Genomic DNA, 21,641 nt, shown 5'->3' on the forward strand with positions numbered 1-21,641 from the left:
GTGCATGGGGTTAATGCGCATGTTTTTCTTTTTTCTGTTTGTTTGGTTCAGGGAGAAGTTTGGGGTTTGATTGTTGCACTATTGTTGGAATGTGGTCTTTATAATTTTATTTTGACACACAATCTTTTTTTTCTAATATGTCAAATGTTAATATGAGTGGATTGTCTCTCTCTCTCTACGTGGAATGTGAATGGGTTGGGGCATCCCATAAAAATAAGGAAGGTTATTTATCTTCTTAAACGTAAGAAATATGATATAGTGTTTCTTCAAGAAATGCATCTTTCCCCGCAGGAAGCTGAAAAATTTGGGAAGATATGGGGTGGACATGTTTTAGTGTTGGCTCAAGTAAGAGCAGGGGAGTCATTACACTGATAAGTAAGCATCTACAATTCAAATATCTTAAACAGATTAATGATAAATTAGGAAGAGTCATTATTGTTTTAGCAGAAATTCAGAGGCAAAGTCTTATTTTGCTAATATTTATGCACCTAACGTTGATGATCAGGGCTTTTTTATAGATCTTGAAGGGATGTTGCAAACCACTGGCACCCCTCATGATATAATATTGGGAGGAGACTTTAATCTTTTGATGGACTCAGTCCTTGATCATAGTGAAGCAAAAGTGTGTAAGCCCCCTAGAGCAACATTTACGCTTCACAGGATGTGTAAAAATCTTTGTCTTACAGATATTTGGAGACTTTTGAACCCATCTGGTAGGGACTATAAATTTTTTCATCAGTCCATAAGATTTATTCTAGAATACAATATATATTTTTTCATATCCAAGTCCCTCATTTCATCTGTTGTTGATTGCTCAATTGGAAACATTTTAGTCTCAGATTACGCCCTGGTGAGTTTAGAGGTGTTGCCACATATGGAGAAAATCAAATCATATAGTTGCCGCTTTAATGTATCCCTTTTGCAAAATCCTGAATTCCAACAAATGTTAAAGGCTGAAATCAGTGTTTATATGGAGACCAACTGGTCCACAGTGTCTTTGTGGGTGTGGCTTGGGAGGCAATTAAAGCGGTTCTTAGGGGCCGGATCATACAGTTTGCCTCATTCACCAAAAATTCCAAAGCGTGAGAACTTGTTGAGTTGGAAGGGAATATTAAAAGTGCTGAGGCAGACCTGAAGTGCCAAATGTCATCTGATGGCCTCAGAGAATTGACCCGATTGAAATACAGATATAAAACTATTTTGTCACAGAAGGTGGAGTTTTGGCTATTCAGGGCAAGACAGTCATACTTTGAGTCGGGGGACAAAGCAGGAAGACTTCTGGCTAGTTATAAAAAACAGAGATAGTGTTTTTCTACCATTCCCTCAGTGAAATCTGCTGGTGGTGAAATATTTACCTCAGCCATTGATATTAATAATGCTTTTAAAGAATTCTATCTTGATCTCTATAGTTCCACATCTTCGACTACTGATGAAGATATTAGAAACTTTGCGGAACCATTAGAACTCCCTAAACTGACGAATGAGCAAAAAAATTATCTTGATTCTGAGATAACCATGGAGGAGCTTGGTGAGGTAATTAAGGCCTTGCCTACAGGCAAGGCTCCAGGGCCAGATGGCTTTGCTGCTGAGTTTTTTAGATCTTATGCTACAGAATTGGCTCCACTTTTGCTAGAAGTTGCTAGACGAAGAATCATTTAAGAATGGAAAGCTTCCACCAACCATGACGCAAGCCCGGATCAGTCTGATTCTTAAAAAGTACAAAGATCCAAGTGAGGGTAAGAGTTACTCTCCAATTTCCCTGATCCAGCTAGATGTTAAAATATTGTCAAAAATATTGGCTAACCATTAAGTAAAGTTATGACACCTCTTATACATATAGATCAGGTGGGGTTTATTCAGGGCCGTAGCTCTTCTGATAACATTAGGTGTTTCATCAATATCATGTGGTCAGTGGCAAATGATCAGACTCCGGTCGCTGCCATCTCACTTACCCTGAAAAGGCATTTGATATGGTAGAATGGGATTATCTTTTTAAGATTTTGGAAATGTACAGGTTTGGGAATACGTTTATTGGATGGATTAATTTACTTTATAGACACCCGGTAGCGGCGGTACAAACAAATGGATTAATTTCAGATTATTTTACTCTGGATAGGGGCACCTGGCAGGGTTGCCATCTTTCCCTATTATTGTTCTGTCTTGCCCTTGAACCATTAGCAGCTGCGATAAGAAAGGAGGATGATTTTCCTGGGGTGATGGCGGGAGGTGTGGCGCATAAGCTTTTGCTTTACGCAGATGATATTTTATTATTTGTCTCCGACTCTACTAGATCTATGCCTTGTCTCCAAAGTATTATTAATTCCTTTTCTAAGTTCTCAGGATACAGAGTTAATTGGTCTAAATCCGAAGCTTTGGCTCTGACAGCATACTGCCCAGTAACAGCTTTTCAGCGGGGCGCCTTTCAGTGGCCCAAACAGGGCATAAGTATTTGGGGTTTTTATTCCCAGCAAATTTTTGTGATTTAGTTAAAGTTAATTTTGACCCTTTAATAAAAAGGTTTTCGAGTGATGTGGGCAGGTGGGCTTCATTATATTTATCCATGATTGGGAAGGTTAATGTTATTAAAATGAATTGTATTCCAAAATTCATCTACCTGCAACAGTCTCTCCATATAGATCTCCCCCTCTCTTATTTCAAGCAATTTGATAGCATAGTGAAGTCCTTCATTTGGAATGGTAAACGTCCCAGATTACATTTCAGTAAGCTGCATAGGCCGATTGACAAAGGTGGGCTAGGCCTACCCAAGATTTTGTTTTATTATTACGCGTTCGGTCTCAGACATTTGGGTCATTGGCCACGTGAGAGAGCTCCTCCCTGGTTTTGTATAGAACAGGAAGTTCTTGCCCCTATTATGCCATTACAAAGCTTTCTATCAAACTAACCGGAGATGTTAAGTTACACCCCGTTATCTCGCATTTGCACTCAGTATTGACAAAAGTGTCCAGAGTGTTTAATTCTGACTTTTATTTAAATGTTGCCTCGAGCATATGGCTGAACCCAAAATTATGTAGTAATAAGTCCCCTTTCTGCTGGTCAGAGTGGATTGTGAGGGGGTTACTACACTCGGTGACCTATATGAGAGAGGAGTGTTGAGATCTTTTGAAAATTTGGTTCAGCATTTTCGGATTCCCAGATCTCAGTTCTTTAGGTATTTACAGCTGCGCCACCTGCTCTGTACTATTTGTGGGAGTAGCATACACCCCCCTAAAGCGGCAGACACAGGAGGGGTGATTACTGCTTTTGGAAAAGGTCATGAGGCATCAGAGTCTGGAGAATGGAGCTTTAACTTCTATCAAGAGATTATGGGAGAAAGATTTAAACTTGGTATTGGAGGAGGGAGTGTGGGCTAGGATTAAAAAAAACGTCAAGTTTGCATGGACCCCCTCTAGATTGTATAGGCTTGGTCTTAAAGACACACCCACTTGCTGGTGATGCCAATCAGAGGATGGAGACACAACCCATGTCTTTTGGTGGTGTGTTAAGATCCAAGAATTTTGGTTGAAGGTTCAGAGTTTTGTGTGTGACGTATTGAGCACTCGGGTTTCATTTTGCCCCAGACTCTGTATTTTGGACAATGGGGTGATCATCGATGTAGAGAATAGACACATAAAGAGTTGGGTCCTAACCAGTGTCATGATCGCCAGACAGATAGTTTTAAGGGGATGGAGGTCAGATGGAACGCCCTCATTTCAGGAGTGGTGCTCGGAGATGGGGAGGGTGGCGGCTTTTGAAGAAGGGTCATTTAGAAGACTGGGGAAATTGGACTCGTTTGTGGGGAAATGGGGCGAATATTACTGGAGGGCTCTCGGGGAGGGGTGGTGAAGAGAGAGGTGTAGTTGTCAATATGTGTGATTATTATATATATATATATATATATATATATATATATATATATATATATATATATATATATATATAATCACATAATATATTTTATTTTTTATTATTATTTTTTGTGTGTGTGTGTATGTGTGTTTTGGGGACCAGGGTGGGGTTGGGGATTGGGAGGGGTAATAGTGGGGGTTAATTGTTGATTCTGTGTATATATGTTTTGTTGTTCTGTGTTTAATATGTGAATCAATAAAAAATTGTTAATCAGAAAAAAGAAGGCAAATCATCTGAATTGTATGAGCGCACATTGCCAAGACAATGAGGTGATATACACTCTTGCCAATCGACAAACAAGATGAGACTGGACACTTGTGTGAGAGTTCGGCCACACACACATCCGATACCTTAACGAAGTGACTGAACCTCAGCACAACATGAAGACAGCTCACGACCCGGGCGTATGGCGCAAAGCGAGCGCTATGCGTGCCCGTGGACGTGAGAGACACAAAGACCAACATAGATTATTGATGCGAGTGCATGCAGCCAAGATAACACAAGCGCGATGCACCCAATTCAATAACAGACAGACAAGGTATATGAATGTCTGGGTCCCGACACAGACCGAAACCAAACTAGATAGGAAGTCAGGGCCCAGACACCACACTCCAGACATGAAACACAACAGACAGAAGAGCTCGCCAAAACCCAGACTGACAGAGTGACAGGTCCGTGACACTATAGACCTTATTCACAGTAGAGCCATCTTTAATTTTTGACAACAAGGCTGTGAGAGGTAGACGTACTGTCTTTTAATGGGTTGTGCTGTTGTTTAAAGTGTTTTGAATCTGATAAAAGATTGAAAAAATAAAACTCCAAAAACACGAGCTGTGGAAAATTAGATGTGATCTACGAGCTTGATACAGCTTTATTCACCGCATGCTACTAAAGAGGCTGTAAGTGTCTTCCCAAAATAGTGGAAGCTGTTAGGGAGCACCAACTCAATATTCATGCCAATGATTTTGAATGAAATGCTCAACAAGATCATATGGGTGTGGTGTGTATGTGTCCATAACTTTCGGCCATATAGTGTATTTATATTCTAGCGTTCCCTCAAGCCCATCCACCATCTTGGATGAAATTTTAACTTTGTTGCAATACATTCTGAGCTTGCCTTATCCTTAAAGGATACAAGCAATTCAGCCTTAGAATTTGGGCTAAACAAGGCATCTTAGACAGTCTGATCTCACGGTGAATTCGGCATCTGTAGGTCGAAAGTTCTGCTACCGAAACTCGAAACACTACCTGCCCGCTGTGGCTGAAGCTGGAAGTGTTGTTGAACATAGGGGCACATGAGAGCTCCAGTTTCCCTGTGGAATGTCCACAGAGTGGCACCAAAAGCTAGTTGTATTTGTAGTTGTACAGTACATTATTTAATACAATCAACAGGAATGCATATTATATTAAACCTTCACCCAAACCTGAATCCTAAACCTTACCGTCATTTGTATATTTCAGAAATCAAACATCTCCCCTCAGCCCACACAGTTTGTCTGCAAATGTTAAAGAGTCACCAGGCAAATTAGCATAGCAATTTCCTGTCAGGTTCAGACATCAGAATTAATCATGCTCCCTCATACCATACAAAGCTAAATATGACTGGGAGGATTCATCATGATAAAATCTTGAGTTTCACCCCCTCCCCACCTCTCAGTAAAGGCACATTAGTGAGGCAGTTAATCAAAATCACATTAGCATATATTATGGGCACCCTTAGATTATGGTAGCCCAGTCCCACTGGAGCAATGGGGACAGAATACTGAAGAGATCCCAGCATTCCTGCTAATGGGATCAAGATGTTTGGTCTTTAGATGGACGCAGGTCAAAACTGATTTGGTCATAATACCCGCACAGACCAACACCAAGTGTCCCATCTAATCAGCCACATCAACTTGTTTAAATGCATTTTGTGGCATAAATCGAAATAATGTCTCCTTGTTCAGTGGAATGGAAGTATCAATGGAATAGAGACAAGTGAATCAATGGAGTGAGACCGTTAAGACCACCATGATTCCCCACTGTGATCGGTTATTCAGGCTTTGTGTGCAGCACTGTCGATCAAGAGGTTTTAGTCACCTCTCTGTTTATCTTCACGTGGACTAGTGTCAAACAAAGAATGTAACACATACATCTCCTGCACTGATTCGGATATGCATTATATGGAAGTGAGCATTTCAATGTTATAAATTATGAAAAAGGTCAGTGCTTGGGTATTTTGCATCTGTTTGAGAGAATAGCTCTGTTCCAAAGTCAGCATTTAGGCAAGGCAGCTCACTAGGTTTTGGAACAGACACTTAGTGTCCCATCTAATCAGCCACGTCAACTTGTTAAAAGGCATTTTTGTAGCATAAATCAGAATAATGTCCCTATGTCTATTGGAATAGATATCAATAGAATAGATACAAGTGGATCAATGGAGTGAGACTGTTAAGTCCACCCCAATTCCCCACTGTGATCGGTTAGCTTTGAGTGTGGCACTGTCAATAGAGAGGTATAACCCCACTGTTTACCTCTGTGTGTGCTGGTGTAAAAAATAGGGCTGTCAATTTAACGTGTTACAATTCATTAATTTTAAAATAATGCATTTAATCAAAGAGCAGGTTACTGAGAGCAGGCAGCACAGAATGAGTGGAGCCGTTCAAACAAGACACGTTCTTGCACTCAAAAACAGTGATACGGAGTGCAATAGAATGGAACAAAATGCAGTGCTCTTGAAACATGTTTTTTAAAGCTGAAATACTTTAACCTTGATATGGCATCTTAAAACATGGTGCTCATGGCATGAGATATCCATCTAACGGATGTTTACCTATGCCAACAACTAAACAACAACGCAGACTGAATATGAGAACACTTTCTGTGTATTATTTATTTGGCACATGTTTTGTATGGAAGTGAACATTACAAAGTTTTTTTTTTTTTTTTTTATGCAGTTAATGAATAAGGTCTGTTCTTAAGTATTTGGCATTTGTTTGAGAAATTGTGTGTTTTCTAGAGAAACCTTGTGATTAAGAGAGTGTGTAGAAAATGCTGTTATTTCTATGGATTCAAGTAGCCTAAAATTCTAGGATTGTGGTGCAAAGTACTGCTGGCCCTGACATCACTGAACAGAGCTGTATCTGTGGATCAAAAGGTCTCACCAGAAAGCACATCAATAGTGCCGGTCCTTCTCATTGGGCAGCGTGTGAGTGCAGCCATCAGCATTTGCGATTAAAGATATTTCCATCAAAGTCCTGAAGGTTTGTACTCTGATTAACAATGACCTTCTCAAGGACTAATAAAACTTTTCACACCTAACTTACCCAAGCTCTTACCCTGCAGACACAAGTCTTGGTAGCCCCTTGTCCAAAGAGAGGGTGCCAGTATCTGGACTAGTGCCCAGTCTGGAGCCATTCCGTGTAATTCCACAGAAGACCAGGCTGGAAAACCGCTCTGGACCCTTAAACCTGCTGGTCTCAAACCAGGAACCAAAAACTTTATAAACGGTGGCCGGGAAAACATCCACCACATAATATTTCAAAACAACAACTAATTCTGGCAAGGCTGATGCAAAACTAGATCCCTTCTATTGTAATCAACAAAGCTGTCTACACTGGATATGCCCAATACGGCAATATGATGCATTTAGTTAACGGACACCCCGTTCCAAAGTATATCATGCTGAACAGTGGTTCTTGTCGCTTTATTTTCCCCATCCATCTAAACTCAGCAAAAAAGAAATGTCCCTTTTTCAGGACACTGTATTTTAAAGGTAATTTTGTAAAAATCAAAATAACTTTACAGATCTTTATTGTAAAGGGTTTAAACAATGTTTTCCATGCTTGTTTAATGAACCATAAACAATTAATGAACATGCACCTGTGGAACAGTCATTAAGACACTAACAGCTTACAGACGGTAGGCAATTAATGTCACATTTATAAAAACTTAGGACACTAAAGAGACCTTTCTACTGACTCTGAAAAACACCAAAAGAAAGATGCCTAGGGTCCCTGCTCATCTGTGTGAACGTGCCTTTGGCATGCTGCATGGAGGCATGAGGACTGCAGGTGTGGCCAGGGCAATAAATTGCAATGTCCGTACTGTGAGACGCCTTAGACAGTGCTACAGGGAGACATGAAGGACAGCTGATCGTCCTCGCAGTGGCAGACCACATGTAACAACACCTGCACAGGATTGGTACATCCGAATATCAAACCTGCGGGACCGGTACAGGATGGTAACAACAACTACCCAAGTTACAACAGGAACACACAATCCTTCCATCAGTGCTCAGACTGTCTGCAATAGGCTGATAGAGGCTGGACTGAGGGCTTGTAGGCCTGTTGCAAGGCAGGTCCTTACCAGACATCACAGGCAACAACGTCGCCTATGGGCACAAACCCACCTTCGCTGGACCAGACAGGACTGTCAAAAAGTGCTCTTCACTGACGAGTCGTGGTTTTGTCTCACCAGGGGTGATGGTCGGACTCGTGTTTATCATCGGAGGAATGAGTGTTACACTGAGGCCTGTATTCTGGAGCAGGATCGATTTGGAGGTGGAGGGTCCATCATGGTCTGGGCGGTGTGTCACAGCATCATCGGACTGCCTGCAATGACAACAAGCTCAATCTCAATGCTGTGCGTAACAGGGAAAATATCCTCCTCCCTTATGTGGTACCCTTCCTGCAGGCTCATCCTGACATGACTCTCCAGCATGACAATGCCACCAGCCATACTGCTCGTTCTGTGCATGATTTCCTGCAAGACAGGAATGTCAGTGTTCTGCCATGGCCAACGAAAAGCCCAGATCTCAATCCCATTGTACACGTCTGGGACCTGTTGGATCAGAGGGTGAGGGCTAGGGCCATTCCCCCCAGAGATGTCTGGGAACTTGCAAGTGCCTTGGTGGAAGAGTGAGGAACATCTCACAGCAAGAACTGGCAAATCTGGTGCAGTCCATGAGGAGGAGATACACTGCAGTACTTAATGCAGCTGGTGGCCACACCAGATACTGACTGTTATCTTTTTATGTTCATACAAATATTTACACATGTTAAGTTTGCTGAAAATAAAAGCAGTTGAAAGTGAGAGGACGTTTCTTTTTTGCTGAGTTTATAATAAAATATTTGATTTAGAAACAAATTTTATTTATGCATTTAAATAACTTCTACCATAGCATCAAATGCAGCTCTCGATGGCATAAAGACAAGTTACATTACTTATAGTATGTGGTTAAAGGGTGTCAAAGTATGCTTTTGTATGTACAATTTTTTTATTTTTTTATATATATATATCTTTGTAAACACAGATCAGAATGCACCTTGTTTATTCATGCACAGGTTATGTAGTAAAATAGTCAGTAATATCATTATTCGCTATTTGGTCAGTGGAAACACTGGACAGTTTTGAAAGATATTTGCAGTTCTTCTTCTGCAAAAGGGGTAAATGAGGCTTAGTGTAACAGAGAGAATGATGCGAGAGAGATTTAGATCCTAGATGTATTGGGCTGTGCTGGTTAGCCCTAATTGCTTTGCCTTTTGGGCACATTCATGGGACTTGTGCAAATACTCATTCTGATGCAGTTAGGCAAATGAGAGATGACTGATGGAAGAAATTCTTATGCTCACTTAGACACATACACTATTCTCAGCACTCACACAGATGTCTGAATCTAGTTATCTGTGAAACTCATCACTCTGACATTACTGGCTGAAACTGCCTCCCTAATATAATGTGGTTTTGCGGGAAGCTAATGATTATTTGTTTGGGTTTACTGATGTGCATCTGAGAAATTTCATTTCCCCAATTTAGATTCACAATATTACACCAGCGCCAAGAAAATAATTTACATTATCAGATAAATATGTTAATCTAATCTCATCCACTCCCTATGGTTCTTCCATTACTTCATTTTCCCAGGAGGAATTGGAGCTCTCTCTTATTCTGTTTTCAAACAGAAATAAACACTTGAATTAGTGCAAGACCCCAGCTTTGTTCAGCAAATTAAGCTTGACTTTGATACTGTCAATTTGCTAGCATGCTTTCAGTTTTGGGCCACAGGCCTTGTGTGGTTGTGTGAGACCATCTCTAAACACGAAAGACAACATTAATCTCCCTCCTCATCATCCTTTCAGTCAGAACTGACCTGTGGTTCTCACTGCCTGAACAAAAGTGATAAGCTCATCACTTTCATACAGTTACATCTGCTGACCTTTCATCTAACAAAGCAGTGTGGGGGTGTTAATCTGTTGTGTTTTAGTATTACAGAACATTAAGAGATAAATATATAGAGGTAGCAATTTGTCTAGCTGGTGGATAAGATGGTTGATTGGTGGTAAAGTTTTTAATTTAATAGCAACAAAAGTAGCAATTTCTTTTTTTTTTTCCATTGGCTGATGCTGATATCAAGAGTTCTCATTAATTAACAAGCATTTTTACATGCTACTAAAGGCTAGATTATACTACACGACTTGTATTGTATAACGATTTGTAGTCAGGCTGAGTTGTGTTCGTTGGCGCTAGTCGGATCGAGTCAGCAGATTTTGTGCCAGCAGAAGTTGACACATTTTAGAGAAAACCACATAGTATATGATGAGTACTGACGATTCCATGTAGTTGGAGGAAATACGTTTTTTTAAATATATTTTTTAATTAAATACCCAAGACTACAGAGGAAATCTCATAGTTTTGATGATCCACGACTCAAATCTGAGTTGAAAAGCCAATAGAAATTGAGAGTGCAGACGACTGTACCCAAATGCGTTTGGCCCGTGTCATTTGTGACTCAGAACATAAAGTAACAGCAACAATAACAGCAATGCTCCAGTTTGTTTACATCTGTCATAAGCCTCCTAGAATGGTGAAGTGTGTTTCCACGCAAGTTTGTTGTGATTGAATCGACTTGACATTCGGGTAGTGTGTGATCCTCAGTTGTTTAATGTGTGATGACCAGTATTTATCTGTAGCCATTTACAAAGGCTGTAAAAGACCTAGTGTTTTTTTTTTAATATTTTGGGAAAAATACCATAAATATAAAGTATTACTTGCAAGCGACTAACATTTTACTTAGTAATTCAGGAAACCCAGCAAGAGCTGATTTAAGTGCCTAGGCTGCAGTTGTCAAGCAATGCTATACAGTCCCAGTAAAGTATACCAGATCGCAGTGGTCCGCTTCATTCTTCATAACCGAGACTCGGAACTGTTCTAAAAAATGGGAAGTTGCACTTTGCAAATTGGATTCAGCACAGATTTTTTTGGCTGTTAGCACTGTTACCTGATTTATAGAATTCCTCTGGTGAATGGGGTGCTAAAATAACGCAGACAGCATGTGTAAATAAACAACACTATCAGTGGCCGCAGTGCATCCTTAGTGAATTCTCCCCTTTATGTTCCACAAGTTTTAAGTACCTAGTTAAGTAGCTTTAAGTCTGATTGTCTGATTGATGAAAGCTGATTATGAGGTAGTACTAATCTTTCCAGATGAGGTACCATTGCTAAACATGTAGTAGTATTAGGAATTAAATAGAAATCTGAATTTTTGCAGTGTAGGCAAGAGGGAACTGGGAGAGAATGGGCAGTACCTGAAAAGCCCTGTGGGCACAGTAGTTTTTAGAAGTAGGAGAGCAGGGCAGAGAGGAGAGAGAGAATATAAGAGAGACTGCGTTTCCCTGGAGGCTGTGCTATCTCGAGCAGTCAGCCAGACAGTAAGAATGGGTCATTCAGTTTATTCACACACACATGCTGACAAATCCACAAAAACACGCTTACACACTCATATACAAACACTGTTCAAACAAACCCGTTCTGTCACATACATTCCCCTAGTCACACACGAACAAGCCTTTCAGTGTTGGCTTAAGCTCTTGCCTTAAATAAGACTTTTTCTCTGTCAGTCCCACACCAGAGTTCAGATCCAATATGGCTCCCATAGATGAGAACCAGGCCTCAATTTGCAGAGCCACAATGGCTGTCTACTGATGTAGAGATATCTCAAATGAGGTTCACAGCTGTCTTTTTTCCCATTTCTTCAAAAAGGCTTTACAATAGGAGAATCCAGGATGAGACGTGGCATTCATGCTTATTATTATAGATAGGGTTTGTGCGACAATGGGCTGCAGACATAGATTTTAGGTGTCAGAGAAGGTGAGAAGGTCTTCATAAATCTTCTTTTATAAAGAGAAAATTGCTTAAAAGGCTGAGAAGAATCTGAGAGAGAGAGAGAAATCAGTCTGTGTGCTATTGATTTGTAGTTCTGTTCCCAGACATGTAAAGATGTATAATTTATGGAGCTGTCTTGGGAATGCTGTGTGATCTCATATAAAACTTGAAAGTGTTTTAGTGGGCTTCGGTTTTGGTGAACAATATGACTGGAGAAGATGTCTGATCGAGTGTGTTTGTTTTCGTGGCTTCACAAAGTGTGTACTTCTAACATTACAATTCAAACAAATTGACTCACATTTTCTCAAAAACTTTATTTCGTTAAGCAAAGTAATAAAATGCCATCCTTCTGCTAGAACACTGCATTAACCAGTTATCATTCAGAATAAAAATATTATAAATTGGTTTTTAGCATTGGTTGAAATGTAATCCTTAAATATCTGCCATTGTTTCTTTCACTTATGTTTATAGGTCGACATACGTGTCCACCAGAGAAGTTTGACTGTGGTGGCTCAACAAGCAAGTGTGTGTCGTTGTCATGGCGCTGTGATGGAGAAAGGGACTGTGAAAATGGAGCGGATGAGGAGCAGTGTGCCGCAGGTAAGCCGAAAGAGACAAAGAGAAAATAGCTAAAAATAGCTCCTGCCTGGATAATGCAGTGCTGTATGTGTGTGAACATAGTGTGATGTTGTTAGGGCTGGGTGATAAATCACATATACATACATTTTTGATGATTTTGCCTTTTATATGGCTATTAAGTTTTCTGAAGATTGTGAGTATTTGTGAGTATGAGGGTGTTAAGACAAATGTTTTAATAGTTTTAATAGTGTCTCTTATTTAAACTTCACTGGCAAAAAGTGTTACACTTGTTTGTTTGTTTTTTGCCACAGTATATCACCTAGCCTTGGTGGGGTATACTGTAGGTAGCTGTGTTTGTTTGGGTTGAGTTGATTGTGTGAGGCACATGAAACACAAAGATGTTTGATGTTACCTTAGGTGACAGTCTTTTCATGCTTTCTGTCTGATGTGAAGGATAGATATTATAGAATGCTCTGAATTGGAATTCTGCTTACACACACAGTCTTTTCCTTTCTCTCTACCTCCCTCTCTCACAAACACACACAAATACACATTAATCTGTCTGCCAAACATACGTGTTTCAATTTTCTCTAAAATTATAAACTAATATTGATTTTGTTTTGCTCTGACATGCAACCTATGGAAGCATTGATTCTCCTACTACCTTCCTTATGGAGAGATTATTTATCATACATTTGGCCTTTTAAAGCCCTTTGTCCATGATTGAGCCATGTTGATAATCATAACAGCATCATCATAAACTCCTGATGTACTGCTGAGGGGGTCAGAGATGAAAGCAAACTTGGCATTTTAACACTGTTTCCAGTGTGATAAATATACAGCTAAGCAACTGAGTATTTGCAGGTTTGTTGAGCATGCCTAAATATTTTCCTAACAGCACACTCAAAAACCTAATTATTATTCTTTATTGGGCTACAGTACCATTTTGACATTTGCTTCTAATTCAGTTCTGACCAGTTTAAGAAATGTACGTAAAATTTGTGAAAGGCTTGCGTTTCACTATTTTGACAAGTTTTTAAAAATGACCTCGAATAGAATACGTTTTATGTCAAGTAAATATGTTAAATGTGTTCAGTTACATATAAATGAACCTATTTAGTCTCATTTATTATAAATACAATAAAATCAATATTTGAGTTCTATGAATTCAATATTTTACTAACCTACAGTAAAAACTGAATTCACAAATTATACAGTGTTCTAGAGTTGTATATATGTATGTAAAAGCGTTTATGTTTTGGAAGCTGTCAATATGTTGATGTTTCAATGATCGGTGTCTAATATGCCAAATACAGTGCCAAATATATATATATATATATATATATATATATATATATATATATATATAAGAAGTCCTTTTACCCCTCTTTTAATTTCAATTGCTGGTTGTTCGTATTCTTACAAAGATGAAGAGATTGTTTAAAATGTTTAAAATGTGCATTTCTGTTTGCTAAGAAGCTGTGCACAGGTTGCAAGAATTTACAGATTGAAGTATTGCAATAATTTTTTAATTTTCCCTGACTTCTGGCTATCAGCATGTTTTTTAGAAAAGAAAAGATGTAGTCACACTGGGACATTCACACTGTGATTTTCAGCAACAAAGCAAACAAAAGGCATTCATTTTCATTTACAGTTGATTATTTAATGCGACTTGAGCAACAGTGACTTTTGTAGATGCAATTTGGGTGTGTCCAGCAATGCGACAAATTTGAGAAAGGTTAAACTTGCAAATGAGCAGTGACACAATCTGGCAACTGCCAATGAGAGTGAAGATGTTGGAGCTAGGGATGTGCGCTACAACTAATTTGACTGTCGTTTAAATGGAAGTTTTGTAACCGACTAGTCGACTAGTCTAAAGAGAAAAAAACCTTCAGAAAACAGTAAAAAAAAAAAAGTGTGTTTATGCGACCCATTTAAAATACTTAATCTATTCCAAATCCGATGCTAAATTCCACTGAAAAGGGGCATTTATCTGTGACGTGCTCGCCTTGAATTATGATCATTGTACATTAAATATAGAACATTCACTGAATCAGCATTAGCGAATATTTACAGACATATAGACATATTTATTGAAAACAATTGAATGAATAGTGCAGGATCAATGGAACAACCCTAAAAGCCTGTTCTAAAGAGAAATCACCAAGTAAAAGTTACTTAACATATTAAAACAGTCAGGACATTGTTGAAAATAATTAACAGGTAGACTAAGCCAAATCTATGAGAGAGAAAAAAATGCTCTGAAACGTCACGCATATTTCATGCCGTGCAGTCCTGCATTAGCCATTGATCTAATATGACAGCTGTTCGGTAAAGAACGTTAACCAATAACAGTTACGATGTAAAAAAAAAAAAAAATTTTAAAGTAGCTATAGGATAGAAAAAAATAGGCCTGTGATGTAGCCTCCAGTAAACCTAATATATTCTAAACATGACATGCACACAGAATAAAATATAGTTTAACCCATTCAGCAGTCGGCACCTTGTTGAAAATAGCCTTCTTAATCAGCAGATTGAAAAATGGCATACCTAGCCTAAAACAGTTATTTTCTAGGCTACTTACTCAAAAGCATAATTTTTTGGATGAGCAAAATTAACATGTCGACATGGTCCAGTGAAAGACGGGACTTGACTCACCTGAGGCGTCTATCCTGCGTTTGAAAAAGCCCGCTCAGTGGAAAAATAACATACAAGCATGCACAGATTTAAAGAAGACTCAAATGTGAAAACATCCATAGGGACTTTCAGACGTTTGGAAAGCCGATTCCCGAACCACCGAAGTGATTTCATTACTACTTTGCTGAGTTTGCTTGTGTAGCATGAGGACATTTTCCTGCGCAGTGCGAGAGAGGGAAGACGCAAGCGCAGCCTGAGGTGAAATTAATCTCTGTATCTGCTCCAGAAATCCTCTTTTATAAATAATATTTGTATTATTAATTCTATTTAAAATATGTAACATTAATATGACAGTAATTTAAGTGCAGCCTCTGTAAAAAAATATAAAGCCAAATGTAAATGTGTAAAAATTATGATCAGTTTAATGGGGGAAATATTAACCGACTAGTAATTCCAGTGTCGACTAGCAGCATCAGAACCGTTTAGTCGACTAGTCTCGCACATCCCTAGTTGGAGCACACGTAGTGTTAACGCCAGTTTGATCGCCTACTCGACTGTGGGATATAACTGTACTTAGAGGCAGATCACGGGAGCTCCACTCTATGCACTTTAATTAGTAGTTACTGCATTGCTGCTCATTGCATAAAGTTAAACCAGCCTGATCTCATGAAATTTATGTGACTCTGGCAAAATTTTTGCAAAATGAAATTATGAGGGGCGACAAAAGCAAGTTAAATGTTCTCCCAAAAAGATGAGGTTTTTAAGATTAATGCTCTATGGAGTTTTAAATGACCAAAACCTGCCTCTATAACCTTAACCTTTAACTGAAACCTAACCAATAGTGTCATAAAAAGCAAATGTGAGACGATACATCATTAAACTTAAAAATCTCTTGTTTTTCTAGTTTTAAATAAACATAACCGACCCTACCGTACACCCTTCATCTAAACCTAAAATGAAAGCAAATATGAGGTAAACAAAATGCAATAGCTGAAGCAACCACGTCATTTCGTGGCACTTCTACACTTTCGGATCATGTGCTATTGAAAAAGTTTTTAAACATAGTTGGTTATGTAATGCGAGCATTAAAATGCATCTTCTTTGAAATTTTGCATTATAGTATAGAAATCATGCATTATTTGAATTCATACAGTATGATAGTGTTGTGTGGGAAACAGAGCAAAAAATAAGTGTGTATGAAGTGTTAATTAGCATTTTACTCGTGATTTGAGTGAAAGTGTATAAAACTTGTTGTTGCGCCTCTAGTGTTTATTTTTTCATAAAACTGCAAAGATACATAGAATGAGCCATGTAAAACTCATTTTGCAAAAATGTAGTTATAGTAACATGATTCTATCAGACCAGATTTCGTTAAACCCTGCTTAACTCTGTTGCATCACCAACGGTGGCTGTTGCCCATGTTTTTCAGAAATTAGTAGAAAAGGAAAGTGTTTTATTTATTTATTTATTTATTTATTTATTCGAATTTGTGCCTGTCAGCTCATTTTTATTATCTTCTAAATATTTGTGTGTTTGAGTTTTGTGCTTTATTGTAATTGGAGTTTAATTAGCACAGTCAGATATCTGTCATGCTATGGGTGATATTATCCTTGAGATATCTGATCTCTCTCTCTCTCTCTCTCTCTCGCTCTCTCTATCTTGTTCTGTGACCCACCCTCCAACCTCTGCGACTCATTGCACATCTATAGAGATTAATGTACTGCTAGACAAGTGCTAGCATTCCCATTCTAGTCTTCCATGGATTGGAAAACAGAGTGCTATATTGTCGGAAGACAGATATATCAAGTCGGACTGTCCCACATCTGACTTTGAGTGGCTGCATTAATACTTGGATGTATCTGATTTTACCAACTCAATGTTCAGTGAGCTACAATGGGAAAAAAAAAACGAAACCGATTTGACCTACATTTAAACTCTCTCACTTATACTTTCATCGGCCCAAAACATGAATGTAAAGTTATACTTGGCCAGCGAAGGTCAGCGGAAGGTCACATTTGCCGTGTGCATAGCTGCTAGCACTGAAACATGAAGGTGTTTATTACTACTTGACTGGAAACTCATCTTTGGTGTAGCTAGCTTGGCCGCATACCAGACCCTATTCAATCAATTAAGATCGAATGGAAATTGCAGTCAAGCACTGAGGCGTGTAATGTCGATCATCGCCTTGAGATGACTATGAGATAATAAGATAAGAGGACCAAATGGAGGGGGGCCTGTGACACTCTGTAGACTTTAATGTGGGTGTATTTAAAGTGCACAGATAGAGAAAGGAAAGAATACATTAAATAGTGAAAGAACACTTTACAAATGAAAGATAAACACATGCAGCAGATTGTGGGGAAACAGATTACAGTATGTGTGGGAGTGTGAGTTACTCATGTTTAAGTGTGTTACCTGTGCTATTATTGGCATGTCTACAAGTGGACATGTCTTTTTTGTGTCTTTAACATATAGAACAGTAAGTTTAGTCTCTCTATTAGCTACTGTATGTTCCACAATTTCGCTTAAACATTTACAGCATATTTTGCTTGAAAAAGCACAAATGAACTGCCTTGCTGACTACTGCCTACATAGGAACCATAAAAGTGATGGTTGGAACGCTCTTTGTAGGCAGCGTCACATACAGTAAATCGCTCCTCACAAGAAGTGCACAGGAGACGTCTCACAATTAATTTCAATAAAGTTTATTATTAGAATGTTGCTAAGCAGTGTTGCGTGTAATTAGATTACAAAGTAATTAGTTACTGTAATTAAATCACTTCTAGTAAAAAAGTAGTATAACGCATTACATTTTAAATTCTTGTAATCAGATTAGTTACTGACTTTCAATTAAGTACATTACCGGGGTTACACATATTACTAAATAGTACAGAGCTGTTCAGGTTGTAGTCCAAAAACCTGGAAAAGAATTAGCATTTTCAAGCCATGGGTTCACTTGGGATTTTTTGATGGGCTTTTATTATGGCAGTTTTTTTATTTGTGAGTAAAATAAGGTCTGTGGTAAACATTACTTGAAGATACGTGGACCTGTTGTTCTACAACATAAATTACACACAGTTATACCTGAATTTTGAGCCGCATTAAAGCAAAATACTTTTTCTTTTTTGTTCTTTTTTCTTTTCTTTTTTAAATGTTTGAAAACATACAGCGGCTTGAAATTCATGTTTGAGGTATGACTGTGGGTCTGTTCCAAAACTTAGTGAGCTGCCTCGCTGTCTCCTTCCTACATAGGCAGCTGTTTTCTATGACAGCATCCTTAATGAAATAATGCCTTAGAGATTGACTTGGAATGCTCTGCATAGGCGGCAGCTCCTTGCATCATTGAAATAGCGCTCCTCACGCACAGCGCAGGAGACACTCGACCTGATTTCAATACAGGTGATGCAAGAGGAGAGACGCAATACTCCGAGCATAAATATGCACAGCACATGCACATTTTAGGTAAAATAGTCAGTTTTATATGATATTAAACTCGTTTGTATTGATACTTTTCAGAATTGAATGGTTTATAAGTATATTTATAGTCCAAAATTCTCTCATTTCGTCTGCCATCTTGGATTTATTTTTCCACCGAGCTCATCATGGTGCATTCTGGGATCACCTACCCAGGGAAGGATACATACGATGCTACCTTAGAATTTGGCCAAAATAAGATCTCTTAAGTGGCAGCATAATTTAGATCTACATTTTTTAACACCCTTCGCGTCGGGAGTGCACCTATGATGTTTTAAAATGCTGCGTCCGGATGATGGTCACTAGGATTTGGAAAAGGCCCTGTGTGTAATTCATGTTGTAGAACAAAACTTCCACATATCTTCAAATCAGAATTACCATAGACCTTTTTAAATCGCAAATCCAAAATTCCACGAATTAGCCTTTTGGGTTTGCTGACGGGCGTGTTTAGACATTATAATATAGACATTATTTTGAATTTGTTAAGCAGATAAACTTCTGTGAAAAGTGTTTTAGAAAGTAACTTAAAAGTAAGAAGTAATGTAATTACTTTTTGATGAAGTAATCAGTCATTTGAGTAAAAATTGTAAGAAATCTTTTGTAATTTGTAATGGATTACTTTTTTGTGTAACTTTCCCAGCCTGATCTCATGAAATTAATGTGAACACGACAACATTTTTGCAATTCAAAATGTACGTGCTGTATAACACGTTTGGCTGCAGGTTTCCAGTTAACTGTCCAGCTGGGGGCGCCAAAAGTAAGTAAAATGGTGTCGTATTCAGACGAGGTTTTAAGGTGAATTTTAGATGGATGTTTTTAAAACATACCTCGCAAACCTAAAACTTTTGCCTAAACCTAACCATTAGTGTTTTAAAATATAAATGAGACATTAAAAAAGACATCCTTACTTTATCAGTGTCTAAACCTAATGATTAGTGTTTTAAAAGGCAAAAGCAAAATGAATCATCAAATTTTCTGAACCAACCACATCATTTCGAGCCGCTTCTGTGACTCTGTAATGTCACATTTTAGCTTGAGGTTATGGCTGGACTTGAACCGTGGTCCTCCGACTCTAAGTCCAGTGACCTAAGCTTATCTTGTTGGAATATGTGTATATATGTAGGTGGGTCTGTAATACAAGCATTAAAATGTATCATTTTTCAATAGATGCATTAGAGTAAAAGTGTGTGGATATCATAAAATAGCAGGTTCTGAGAAATAGAGAGAAAAATAAGTATTTATAAAGTCATAATCAGCCATTAATGTCATGATTTGAATGAAAGTGAATAAAACACACAGTTGTTGTAGCACCTCTAGTGTTCATTTCAATTGCTTTGTTATATGCTACCAGGCGTTAGAGGGCAGCACCGAGGTTTGTCATTTACAGGACATCCACTCTGAAGGATAAAGAAGAAGAAAAACTGTTGATCCACCATCAGAGGAAGCAAGAACAACAACAACAACAAAAGGATAGATAAGGATATGTTCTTCGACTACTGCTTGACAGTACAGCACAACTGTGCATATTGCCACCTAGTGGACTCTTCTATCTCGACAGTCAAACTTGCACATGCACGTTTGTCCGCAGACACTCCTGATGACGAAAATTACATCACGTGGATTGCATGGACCGTCACAGAACGCGGAGAGACGAAGTATACTTTGGGCTTTAGAATGCTATAATCTAAAAAGCATTAAAATACATAGCACACATAAGTATTTAGTAAAATAATCAGTTATAATGAGATTGAACTCATATATGGAATATTTTTATCAATGCTTTTAAGTGTTGAATGAAATGTATTTAAAGTCATGCACCATCTTAGATTGATTTTTTCACTGAGCTCATCACAATGCATTCTGGTATTCCTGGTAGTCTTCTCCATGAAAGATACATGAGGTAACTTAGAAGGCAGCATATTGTCTACCTCTTGTAACAGTCATTATGTCAGGAGAATGCTTGTGATGCCTTTAAATGTTCTCTAGGTAGGCAGCTCACTAGATTTTGGTTAGAGAAATCGTCCTGGTTACTTTCGTAACCTCCGTTCCCTGATGGAGGGAATGAAACGTTGTGTCGATGTAGTGACATTAGGGGTCACTCTTGAGAGCACCGAACACCTCTGCTTTTTGAAAAAAGACCAATGGGAATTGGCGAGTGGAATTTGCATGCCACTCCCCTGGACATATGGGTATAAAAGAAGCTGGTATGCAACCACTCATTCAGGTTTTGTGCTGAGGAGCCGAGACAAGGTCCCAGCCATTTCAGCGGGTAGTTCAGCGTTGTGGCAAGAGGGACACAACGTCTCATTCCCTCCATCAGGGAACGAAGGTTACGAAAGTAACCATGACGTTCCCTATCTGTCACTCACTCGACGTTGTGTCGATGTAGTGACACTAGGGGCCCCTATACAGAATGCCACAACTAGCTGAACTGTGTTACGTGGACTGGCGGTGCGAGATGGGTAGACTGTTGTGTGCCTCATAGCCAGCGCACCAGGCCATCTCGTATCCTCCCCCAACGCTCTTATGAGCGTCGAACAGTCCTTCGGGAACAAGTCGACTGCCCAACAAATAGGAATATGCTAGCCCAGCCATGGCCTCTTTTCCTCTTTTTTCTCCCCAAAAAGAGTGGAATTTGTTAACTGACTGGGGGCCATAAATGTCTACATCACTCCCAAGGGGAAGACACAGCGGAGACCACACCCTACCCAGAGAAGGGGGGGGTTTTCGAGTGGAAATATGTCACATGGACTTACCAAGTCTTGTTGGAAGTATGTCATGTGGAGAAGTCGCATGGTAGGTCCTACCTGAGGGGGGAGGAGTTTCTACAAGCGTGGTGACCGGGGGCAGAGGGGCCTCTGCCCAAGGAAGATGCAGTTTACCGACAGGGAAACGATTTAGTG

At 39.0% G+C, this 21,641-nt stretch overlaps 1 protein-coding gene across 2 annotated transcripts in view; it reads left to right on the top strand.

Moving 5' to 3' along the window:
- Nucleotides 1-21,641, top strand: part of LOC127449447 (low-density lipoprotein receptor-related protein 8-like) — a 279,198-nt gene that overhangs the window by 156,806 nt on the left and 100,751 nt on the right. For both annotated transcript variants that reach the window (XM_051712861.1, XM_051712860.1), the window contains exon 4: nucleotides 12,520-12,648. In XM_051712861.1, the coding sequence (XP_051568821.1) occupies nucleotides 12,520-12,648 (129 nt within the window). The remainder of the gene's footprint in view (nucleotides 1-12,519; nucleotides 12,649-21,641) is intronic.

This window comes from Myxocyprinus asiaticus, chromosome 12 (genome assembly GCF_019703515.2).
Source record: "Myxocyprinus asiaticus isolate MX2 ecotype Aquarium Trade chromosome 12, UBuf_Myxa_2, whole genome shotgun sequence".
NCBI lineage: Eukaryota > Metazoa > Chordata > Actinopteri > Cypriniformes > Catostomidae > Myxocyprinus > Myxocyprinus asiaticus.